The sequence below is a fragment of the Caloenas nicobarica genome, chromosome 3 (genome assembly GCF_036013445.1).
Source record: "Caloenas nicobarica isolate bCalNic1 chromosome 3, bCalNic1.hap1, whole genome shotgun sequence".
Lineage (NCBI taxonomy): Eukaryota > Metazoa > Chordata > Aves > Columbiformes > Columbidae > Caloenas > Caloenas nicobarica.
In genome coordinates, this window is record NC_088247.1 from 65,988,682 (window position 1) to 66,000,966 (window position 12,285).

General features: G+C 39.6%; 1 protein-coding gene across 6 annotated transcripts in view; it reads right to left on the minus strand.

Moving 5' to 3' along the window:
• TIAM2 (TIAM Rac1 associated GEF 2) overlaps positions 1–12,285 on the minus strand; it is a 115,072-nt gene that overhangs the window by 8,918 nt on the left and 93,869 nt on the right. For all 6 annotated transcript variants that reach the window (XM_065630977.1, XM_065630978.1, XM_065630974.1 and 3 more), the window contains 5 exons: positions 3,522–3,701; positions 2,632–2,700; positions 2,128–2,253; positions 806–914; positions 52–231 (listed from right to left, as the gene is read on the minus strand). In XM_065630977.1, the coding sequence (XP_065487049.1) occupies positions 52–231; positions 806–914; positions 2,128–2,253; positions 2,632–2,700; positions 3,522–3,701 (664 nt within the window). The remainder of the gene's footprint in view (positions 1–51; positions 232–805; positions 915–2,127; positions 2,254–2,631; positions 2,701–3,521; positions 3,702–12,285) is intronic.

Genomic DNA, 12,285 nt, shown 5'->3' on the forward strand with positions numbered 1-12,285 from the left:
CAGAAAGGGCTGGAAATAAAACTTAACTCGTAGAAGAAAGGAAGAAGTTACCTGTCAAATGATAGTGCTCCTCACTCTCATTATCTGTCAGAGACACCAGCTCTTTTAAAAGCAGAGGATATTTCAGCACTCTCTGAACAGGCTTTATGAGATACGACTCCAAGGTAGAAGAGTGTTGCTTTGTGGGATTTCGAGCATCCAGAAAGGCCTTAAAGGCACTATCTGTTTTGGCTAGATGCAGATAAAAGAGTCGGTCAGTTGAACATAAAGTCACAGAGGATACAAAAATTTGAAAGCACAGAATTGCAACCTGTAACCAGCACCAAAAGCCTCACCCCTTTCAATAGACAGTTCACAAAGTCATTTACACTATCAATTTCATCATCACTTCCTGCATTAAATAACATACATAAGGGCTAAGAGAGCAATTATATCCAGGTGAGATTATTCCTCAATGTAATTTTTCCACTACACTGCAGTGGATGGCAGAGGAAGTAATATTACTAATTTATTCTACCATTTTTTGCTGCTTTTTGGAGTATGAATCTGCAGATGGCACAAACTTGTGGGAGACATCTCTGTAGCTATTCAGGCTACTGCCTGGATGTTACGAAAGGAATCTTCTCCCTTCAGTTCTATACTGTATTTCAGCATAACTGCAGATCTTAGCTATTCCTATTGAAAGATACCTGATCAGCCCTTGCTTTTTACCAATATTCTCTGCAAGTCGACAAGATTTGTTACAGTAGTTCACTGCAGTTTAAATTCATGCCAATGAATTACAATAATAAAGACAATAAATTACCTCTCTCGAGAACTTTCTGAACTTTGATGTGGTTTGCGCAGAAGCCACTGTACAGTTTAAAGTGGTCAGCATAATACAGAAAGGAACCTCCGAGGGAAAACAGCAATTTCTGAAATCAACACAATTAAAATATTATTTCATTACTAGAATCCTAAATAAACGTTCAGGCACATAACACAGAGGCTCAACAATGTGATTATCTGCTCTCTTTCTATAGGTATCCTATATATATATAAATATATATATATATATATAGATAAAACATGAATATACTACTAGTAGTCGCTCTATGATGTCTCTGGGTGTAGAATTCAGCCCATTTAGGCAAAGCCTGCAGTTTTCCCCATTCTACCTCAGCAGGTAGCACCACTGCAGCTATTCTGTCTTACTAAATCTTTCAAGCAGCACAACAAAAATTAACGGATATATAACAGGGTATGTTGTGCTGGGAAAAAACACGAGCAATAGGAAACAAGGCACAAAAGTGCCAAAGCCAGAAGGGACCGTGTAAAACAAATAGAGAGGATTGCTTTCCAACTGTTTTCCTTCTTTCAGGCAACTGGTAATTACAGGGCACCTCTGATGTTCTTGGATGAAGTGGAGGTTGGGAAGATGTAGGAGGGACTGAATCATGAGAGATGTTTTTAGAAAAATGCTTCCCAAAGCAAAGATAAGAAAGAGGAGTAGTGAGAGAGGAGTGGGGGAAGGAGGAGAAGGAGGAGGAAGAGAGCAGCCCTCTGCCCTCTTTTTAATCGATGTTTGCTCCACAAAAGGCAGCAAGTGTCCAGGAGACCTGCCAGCAGTCTTGCCCAGTCCTGTGACAGAGATTTCATCTTTGGGGAACCGACATCCTCTGGTTGGGGCAGGTACCGAGTGATGCCACCATGAGTGAAACAGCACAGCGAGGGCATAGTCTACAGCTTCTTGGACCTTACCACATGAGAAACTCATGTGGCATTTTAGCAGGAAATGTTCACAGTCAGTAGAGGGTGAACTGGGCACAGTGGGGAGGAGCACAGGGCAGGGCAGAATTCAGGCCAGTGACAAAAACATTCCACAAAGAACTTCTGCATCATAAGCATTGCTAGTTTATAGCACACCCAAAGTCTACTCTGCATCTCCATGTTATGCCCTCTGCCATGGGAAAGAGGAAGATAAAACTGTGAAAAATAGAATTTGTCTTGCAATGCTGAATAAGTGTCTGTAATCCAAAGTAAAGCTTCAAACTTAAAAGCAATCATATGAAATTTAGAGTTCCTAAAGCCAGATTTTCAGAAGTATTTCCAGGCACATTGCAAAGTATTAAACCACCAAATATTTACCCGGAACTGGGATGGCGTTTCCAGTGTATTAAAATCTGAGGATGAAGATATTCCATCTTCCAGAGTCTCCAAAAACACCTTCTGGAAATCCAGCATTTCTGGCAGACTGCCGAACAAGGACTCCATCTGTGAAAAACATCAGGCTATGGAGTACAGCACTCCATGCACTCAACAGTGTTCTTGCAAAAACAGTTCACTAAAGACATCTGACACAAAAAGAGGTTGCAAAGGCCAGTACTGTATTCATTAATACTTTTTGAATGGGTTTTATTAAAAAATCCTTACCAAAAAAGCAAAGATATCTTAGCATTTAAGTCAGAAGAACAACTGCCCCTTAAAAAAGAAGTGACGTACACACCAGACAGAAAGGCACTGACTGGTGTAATTCCTATTGTTATCTTCATTGTTTGCTTTTTCTGACATGCTCTCAGCAATGAAAAACCCAAGTGCCAAGGTCTTAACCCATAAAAGAATGAAAAGCACATATTTCAGTTATTCCCTCACCTCATCCTGGGTAAGGAAGGTTTCATTTTGAAGGGGCTCCAAGTATAGCTCAAAGAGGCAGCTCAAGTCCTACAAGAAAGAGAATGCGTTCACTTTTTATGTGACAGCTTGAAATTGTTCTTTATGCAACAACTGTGGGTTAGGAGTATTTTTGGGGAATGAACTAGAGATACAATTCCTTTTCCATGCCCATTATTGCAGCAAGTACTGAAACCTGTAAGTATGTTTTTTGAGATCCAGTCCAGTAGATGATTCCTCCTTGTGGAAGGTCAATGAAATAGATGTTTTTATCTTTCTTCTGGCACACAGTCATATGAATTTTGAGTTTATAAAAAGAAGAGACATACATCTAACAAATTACGGACTTATCAGTCAGAAGAGAAATAACATATGTGTGATGCTACAACTAACTGGAGTTGTGCCTTTTAGCTTTGCTGATTCAAAAATAATCATGCACTATTTTCCACAATTAAACTCTTTTTTTTTTTCTTTTTTTTTTTTTTTTCCCCCGATTTGTAGGAGACTTTATTCTGCTCTTCTACCAGGTTTATTTTCATCTTGAAAACTAGAGAAACAACCCCTGGAAAGCCCCTATATTAACATATTGCAGGTATTTACTGCCCACAAATTACCACTCTCCAATATAAATACAAATCGAATAGAAGTGAAGCTGCTGGATCAAATCCTACAGCCTCTCTTACAGAAGCAAGCCTGTTGAAAACAACGGGAACAACTAGATAAGCAGACTTTGTAGGTTATGGCCCTTTTAGAGGGCTGGGTATATGAAGGTAAGCATGAAATATGTTAAGATCATCCACAAATCTTGGTCAGCCTCAAAAACAAGGCTGTAGCTAGACAGCTTATTTTTTTTATTATTTTTTTTTTTTTACCTTGACATAAGATTTCTCAGTGTCCATAAGTTCTTGGATGACTTTCCTCAATCTATCTGCATCAGAAAGGTGGCGAGCCAGTGGCCGCGGAGGTGGATCCTGGTTGTCTTTCTGTCCTTCCATACTGCTTGTTTGGACGTCTTGGAAGTTTCGGCACAACACACTGATCTGTTCTGCACTCTGTTAAATAAGAAGAAAGAGACAAGCACCGATGGTTTAGAACACAAGCTGCCGTACTACAATTATTTTTAAATTCCTCAAATTTTGCTCTTCTTCCAAATTTGAGGGCCAGAGCATGTCAATGATTTTTGTCAAATATGTATTCTGATAGCTTTGAACAGCTTGAATTTATAGCAGATCCAGATCACAGCAGTAAAACTAAATGGAAATTTTCTAGTTATTTTCCAGTGTGAATTATTTTCCATCTTCAAGATACAAGCTCATGGGATGCAAAAGGTGAAAGAGCACTCAGATATTTCATACACTTTGATTCTTATAACACTAGCATGACACTGTTTTCCATCTCTCTTATTTTGCAACACTCATTGCATCAAAACAGAAAGAATTAGTAGATAAAGATCTTTTTAGCATCCAGAATAACTATTTTATTTGTCATCTGCTATCTATATTGTGTTGTGTGATTTTTTTTCAAACAATGAGACATAGAGCTGAAGGTTCAGATTCCAGTGTCTTGGGTTGTCAAAAGATGTTTAGATGCTTTCTCTCCAAGGAGACAACTATGTGTCAAGATTTTTTGCTTTTTAAAATGGCAAACGGAATCCTAAACCTTTGAGATCCTTTGGAAGAATGATAAAGATGAAAAAAACAAGAAACCAAAACAAACCCACAAAACAAAACCAAACCAAACAAAAAACTGAAAATTTCCAAGCAAGGTAGGAATTGGAGATGGAACAGCAGTTAATCTTATAAGGCAAAGACAGAAGAGAGATTTTTCTGACACTATGAAATGGCTGTGTAGTATCCTCTTGTATGACCACCGCTAATACCCAAGAGCAACCTTTGCAGGCAATAATCTTTAATGCTTAACTGAAAAAGTATTCCACTATTGTCTTTCTTATATGACATTTTTCCAAAAGCTAGAACGTCACTACTACTACTCAATTCTACCTTAACAGCTGTCAGTATCCCCCTCTTTATCCTACACGAAACAATTCTTCAGTGCTTCTGTCTTTCAGACACTCTGGACAGCTGCATATGCTGTGCCACATATTATCTTCTATTTAGCGAATGCATTCACATGAGGACTACATGAATGCTGCTTTATTTCAACTGGAAGTCTTGTTTCAGTGAAGAAATCAGGACGAGTGCATTACAGAACTGTCTTAAACTGTACTAAATTATTCCACAGGCTGTTTTAAGTGGTCCATTTTGGATCTCCTGATTCATCACTGATTATCTGCTTAGCCAGGCTCACCAAGGTACTAGGTCATCAAATGAGCAAATGCAAAAGTTATTCTGAAACAGAACTGAGCTATACAAAGCCTTCTGTAAGGTGGAGGCCAAATGCACTAGCAATATTAGATCTCAGCCATTCATGTGACAAAACACAGGTACATCCCTCACAACTATATGATGGAAATAAATGTTAAAATGTCAAATATTTGCCATGTAGCTTCCCAGCCCACAGTTTTGAACAATGCCTCTAAGAAAAACTAAGTTACTTTCTTCACCAATATGTGCAACCATCTTCACAATCCTGTAAAATGACAGCTTGCATGACTATGAAATTTAGATAAATTTTGTATTTATAACATTTATTAGGACCCAACAATACACAATGTAAATTGAATGGTGGTTGTTGGAATTACAGCTGCACACTGATGGAATGCATTTAAAAATCACAGCCTGTACCACCGAAATTAATTTATATTTCAGAAATAAATCTCAGTTTAGGAGATGGGGGGGCAGTACTTTAAAGCAACTTCTAAATAGCTGAATGCCAAAGTACCTGAGTTTCGTTTTTTGTTTCTGATGTCAGAAAGTTTTGTATTTGTATCAGAATGACTCAGATTTTACACTCTCTACAGCTCAAGGTGCATGTGGGCAGCTTGATTTACATCAAGCTGATGCCTAATCAAGGACACTAGATCAAGGACATGAGAAAGCCTGTCAAAAGCGAGTCATAAACGTCATCTTCAGGCACAGTTTTACAAGGAGGAATTAGAAGTTTTCTATTCCTCCTCAACCACCTTCACATTTAGGGCACGCAGACATTGGAGTACATGCTATGTTCTCTATCCCCTTCAGTTTTGGGCCCAGAGCTGCATCCACCACCAAGAACCACTGGATAAGAAAGTGTACGGAAACAGATTATGCTCCTCAACATAAATACTATCTGAGCACCTAAACAACATAATTTTGGTGTCAGAAATTGTTCAGGTAGCTGGGTGCAGAGAAAAGCTGAGGACAGCATACAGTGGAAGCAACAAACTTTCTCCAAACCCCATCACTTGAGTGTTTGTATGCCACTTTCAGCAACATGTATAGGAGACTGGAAGCAGATTCAGCTTACCTTTGGCACTGAAGAGCAGACAGATAAGGCTAAAAATCCAAAATTTTAGACTAACTGTGCTAGAGCTGGGAAAGGCAACTGAAGCTTATGCAGGGTTTATAGGAAAACAAAACAAAACAAAAAACACACCAAAAAACCCAACAAAAACCAAACCAAAACAAACCCCCCACCCCCCAAAAAACCAAACCAAACAAAAATAAAAAAACCCCACACCACCTTGCATTCCAAGGAGTTAAGCAGCACTGTACTGTTTTATTGGCCACTTTCATAGATTTTCCAACAAAGCTGTATAAACCCTTCTACAGACCCAGCAGCCAGAGGAAGCAGCCTCCTGCTCCATACTCTCTTGGCCTCTAAAAACAGAGAAGGATGTGTAGAAGCAGCCTTGAGAAACTTTCTTCATCCCTGTATGTTCGCGACTCATACTCAGGTCCCACATCCTTTTGCAGGGAGCATTCCCTGTGAATGTGGATTGCTCACAGTAATCTTAGAAGGGAAAGTTCCAGTCCACATAATTGTCAGCTTGACACACTGCAGTCAACCACCACAGTGGTGCTCAGCTTGTCAGATGGAGGTAAGGCACATCTAATTTTCAATAATACTCCCGATAAGAAATATTAGAGATTGTTGCTTTAAACTGAACAAAAGGATACTCCTGCAAGAAATCTCTTACAGATTTTCTTAGCTCCTTGCAGACAAGCATATCATCATTTGAGGCTGTGCTATCCCCACCAGAGTTAAAAATCTCCATAAAATTAATTGGTGAGAGAGCAGAAGACAATCAGCAGTGGTTAAGCATTAGCACAACAATTTCATGGCTACCCTGTGACTTTCTATTGAATGATACTGATTGAGCATAAATGCTGCACAAGGTCAATTAGTGTTAGGTTGTCTCTACTCATTGCTGTTTATTTTACCCTCATTTATACACCTCATGTACTCCATCAGTTGGTCGGGGTTTATCTGAAAAAGTGATGGAAAAGGATGTTTTGAGTAGGCTCAGAAAACTTTACAGTCTAAAAAAGACTCCTTGATGGGGTTAAAACCATGCATGTCCTCTGATGAGTTTTCAGATTTCTGTACCCTTGTGCAGGACACCACATCTACAGGGTGATCACCAATCCTTTGAATTCCTTATCTGTAGAGGAAGCATGCTCAGAAAACATCCTGCACAAACAGATTAGTCTTGTACCGTCTAAAAACAAAGAGCTAACAGCTCAGCTCTGCCTGATGTATGTATTTCCAGGAAGACTGAATGCACCAGTCAGCAGAAGAAATACAATTACACAGGATTTTGAGAAATGAACAATTCGACAGAGATCTCTTTATATCCACCATTCAGCGAAAAAGGAAAGCTTTTGGAGATGCCCATCACTTTTCCTTTGTGTTAAAAGATGCGCTAGGCAGCCCTAAAAGTTGTCAGTTTTTATGGGTTCAGCACTCTACAGACATCTCTGTCATCCTGAGACTGGGAAGTACTTTGTAACCAAGCAATATAAAAGGCTGGAAAGTTGCAGGCCTTAGTTTCCGTAAAGACCGCTGAAAAAATTTGCCTTATGTTACACACCAATACAGTATGTGCACTCATTTAAATTGTTTATTAAGACTGAAAAATGTCAGCAGACTCTTACAGAAAAACACCTTGTGGGATTGTCACCATAGGTACCTGGGCAAGACTGCCACTCAGCTTTGGGCGACAGAAGCTAAAACAAAGTAGTAGCCTCAGTCATCACTTATCATCTGGTCCTCCTCATTTTTTTTCCAACTTCAAGGCCACACAGAACATGAAACTGTTCCTGACTGACATTGCTGAAATTTTAGGCGTCTGTTTTGCTTCACCGTGTCTCTTGCATGTCTTTTAATTAAAATATTTAAAACATTGCTAAAGGAAAGGTATTTTTTAAAAAATGCCCACTCAGATCCTTCATAGCAATAAGCCCAGCATAGTTAGAGTTATGCTTTAAGGAGGGAGAAGCAACCCCTCTACACCATAGTATGAAAAGCTGCCCTTCTAAACACTACCAGACCAGAAAACAGGGGAGGATTAATGGTGAACTTTTGTCTTTGAGTCAGAACTTCCCCATTTCAGGAAGAGTAATGCAAGTAAGTGTCACCAATCTCATTCAGAAATCTCAAATAGAGTAAGAAGAGGGGTTGATGACCTAGTAACTTTTTCCTGACTGCACAGCTCAAGGCCTGAAAGAAGGGTGTATGCACAGCTGTGTAAAACAGCTAAGATGCAGCCCACCTGACATGGTGCCTGAGCTATTAAGATGAATTGCATGGTGGCAAATCTTCCCTCTCACTTGCCACACAGAGAGATGCCCATCTTTCTCCTTGGGTACAGAGGAAGAACTGCTGGTGACCTACATACTTGTCTGAAACACTAGTTACAAACCAAGTCAGGCAGCAGGGATCTGAGCCCAAGAGCCTGCATCAACCACATCTCAAGGACCAGCAGCTCCCACTGAGTTCATAGATGCTGTGCTCAGCTTTTCTAAAATCTCCAATGTCATCTGACTCAACGCATACCAAAGTCACAGGCAAAACAGAAGTCATTTCCATCGCAGAATGTTAAATCCTGACCATACAAAATGTAAAGTTGAGAGCATGAGGAAAACAAAGAGAGAGGAACCTTGACATCCCAAGTCACAAAAAGGAGACTCGTCAGGTGATATTAAAGCACACAGTGCAAATTCTCCCAAACCCTGATCTTGTGAAAATATTGTCATTCTCTCCTTCCCTGTATCTTTATCGTGACGTTGTCAATTTTTAATGCAGAAGGCTCATGTATTTTCCTACCACCCAAGTAATATATTTACAGCTGCCTTATAATCCCCTACCAGTACATTGATTGTAGCTCTTATTTTTACCTCCTCGTTTCCACAATCCTAAATTATTTGTCAAAAACCAGAAAAAACAGTTAAAACGTTCATGCTGTAGTTATTTCCAAAATTCCCTGAAGAATCTTGTTAAAAGCATCCCACTTCTTGTCAAAATCTGGATCATGACTTAGTCCTTTCTCTGTCAGATGCAATAAATAATTATTTGCCTAAGCCCAGCAGCAAACAGTGCAGGCGACCAGCCCACCCTTCCCTCCCCCCAAACTTCAAAAAGCCCAAACCTTTTTCCATGCAGTGTACTGGTATAAACTCATCCACTGACTACATGTTACCAGAATCCATTATTTGATTATTAATGCTGGGACAGCCGCTATTTATCTTAGCCTAATTAAGCAGCACAGCCCCAGACTAACCATCACCGCTGCAGAACTCACCACAGAAAACATCCTGTGCAGGGAGCCGTACGCTGCTGCTGCCTGCTGCTGGGTTTTGCGAGCCAGCGCTAAACTCTTAGCTCTGGTTTTACTCCTCCTGAAGGCAGGCATTGTGGCTTGTGAATACAAACTTTGCCAGAGGAAAAGGTCCCTCGGAAGGAAGGCACGGACGGGCGTTGCGATCCCCCACGAGCAGACCTTCAATCTGAGCTCAGCTGCACAAGTTTCTCTTTTGTGCCGATTAACAAAAATTGGAGACGCTGTCAACATCCCAGTGTAATGGGGCTAAACAGTGTACAACAGCACGAATAGACCTGCCTTTATTACTAACGTAGAGAAAACGTGCAAGATAAGAAGGGTTTCTTTTATAAATAGCTTGATGCAGCGAATGCAGGACAAAGTGCAGTTATGGCAAGGGAAGATGGGTTTTATCTCCCCAGAAATGTACCTGCCTCTGTGCCCGTGAAATTTACTGCATAAACAAACCATCAGGTGCTCTGAGAAAATTAGCCAAATACCTAAAAATATCTAGAGGGTGCTGACTGCCCTGAAGGTCAGCGTGAATTGTCAATGGTACTGATGCTCTGTCAAGGGTATATGCTGCTAAATGGTGTGGCATAAAAATGCTCTTACAATGATAAAATGAAAAACAAATAGGCAGCTCTCTGGACAATTTCTTTACACAATTGTGCTTGTCCTTTGAACTTTTTAGTTGTGATTATATCAATAAAAAGAAATTTAAACTATGCTCAGTAATAAATTCAGGCTTGATAGTAAAAGTCCCTATGTTGATATATTTACACAAAGCCATTCAGGTCTACAGCTAGATTATTCTAAAAACAATGTAACTTTAAATAAAACATTATAGGACATGACGCCACTGAGCTAAATAGTCACAAGACTGACAAGCAGTTCATTAATCAAATGAGAACTATACCAGTGGCATAATAAAACACAGTAACTCCCATGTTCTCTGTATCACAGCACTGTTAGTGTGCAATGATGTTGAGCTATAAGGCTTCATTTATCCCTGCCCTTGCCACTGCCTATTGCTCTCTAGCAAACCATCTTCTTGAACCCAAATGTTACACCAAGCCTTGGTATCTATATCCTTGGTTACGAGTGTGCTGCTTCAGTGGTTTCAAGGATATTCACCTTCACACAAGCAAGGGAATGACACAGCCCTCTCCTTTAATTACTGCAATTAAACTTACATCCATCTCTTTCCAAATCATTAGCGCAACTTGACAGCTCAGCATTTGCCAAACTGATGTCCGATTGTTGAGTGGCTGCCTATCAGAGGAGCAACGACCCTGAGCCCTGAAACAACAGGCTGCTGATGCTGATAAGGCTCTAGGGCTTGCAGAACACATCACAGTAGTAGGAACCTCTTGTTTAGCTGGTGGACTACACCCTTTCTTCTGGAGACAGATATTGGATTCACTAGGTGAGAAGACTATATAACAGAAAACTGAAGGAATAATCTCGAAGGAGCAAGAGAGGTTTTGCCTGCTCCTTGACGTTTCATTTTTCAATGAACGCACAATCTGGTTTTAAAATCCAATTATATGAACTACTGTGCAGCATATATATGGCTACTTTTCTTGACCACCATTAGTAGTTGCCTTTGCAGTAGTACATGGACCCTAGGGATCCACAAGTCTGAAGAGAAAGAAAAACAAAACCAACCAACCAAACACACTAGCCTGTGAAAATTAAATGTTCGTGGTACTGCATAGGGCATTGACAAAAATAACACAGGCCAGGTCACCAGATCCGTATTTATTACAAGTATAACTATTCTTACTGGAAAGGTACTGTTTCTCCATTTTCTGTCAGCATGAGTCGTGGCAATTTCAAGCTCTGTTTCTGCAATAGATACGTGTTAAAACACATCTCTTCCATTGGGACCGGGAAAAAAAAGCTGCTGAATTTCAGGTCCAAGCAATATCGTCAATCTTGATGAAAAACAATGACAGGCCTTTTTAATTCCATATTAGGAAGTTATTCTTCCCCAGATTTGCTAATTAAGTCTGAGTTATTAGCTAGCCATATGCCAGCTAAAACATGTTACCAATTAACAGCTTTTTTTAAAATGTGTATTCATTAGGAAAAAACCCACTATATTTTAGTAATACTTTCAACTCCTATTGAGGGACTTGGATAAATCAAAAAAGTAGAAAATGCAAACTAAAATAAACCAAATGAAAGAAAGCATTTTCTTTAGCCTTTCTTCTTCTCTAGAAGCACATAACAAACACTCAAGCCCTCTTCAAGTACATGTCTCCTACATAAAACTTACATGTAAAATAATCCATTGCCTTGAAATACTTTTAAGGTGACTGGAAAAATGACATAGCCTTATTGTTTGTTCCTGTGTCCTTAGAGTAACACACATTCCCTTTACAGACATCTGTTTTTCATCTTTCCATTTTAGCGGCACCAGGCTTGACAGTTACCATAACAGTAACATCCTCTGTAATACAGGCTTCCCTCTATTGTCCCCATATGTCTAGATGTGCTTATCGGCATTGCGTTCATTTCCCATCCTGCTTTTGCCTTTAAGGCATGAAGGTAAAAGGCTAATTTTTCTCTCTCGGTATATACTTTGAAAGAAAGGAAACAGCAGCTTGCCTCCGGGACCATTCTGAGCACTTGTAGGCTACTTTATAACATCGGTCTGGACCACTGGTGTAGCAGAAGCATAATTTGGATACACAACATATTTTATATATAAGAGTATGTGTGTGTGTATAGATATGTATATGCATATATACATATACATACTACATATATATATAAAAATATACAGTATGTACATTTATACTCTGGAATAAAGAGGAGCTCTGGGATATTAGTGGTCTCCAAACATTATAAGATCATGCTTAATCCAGCTGGTCTCCAGATCTCTACAGTGATCTAGAAGGACTCCATCTTTTACTTTTTATAAATGT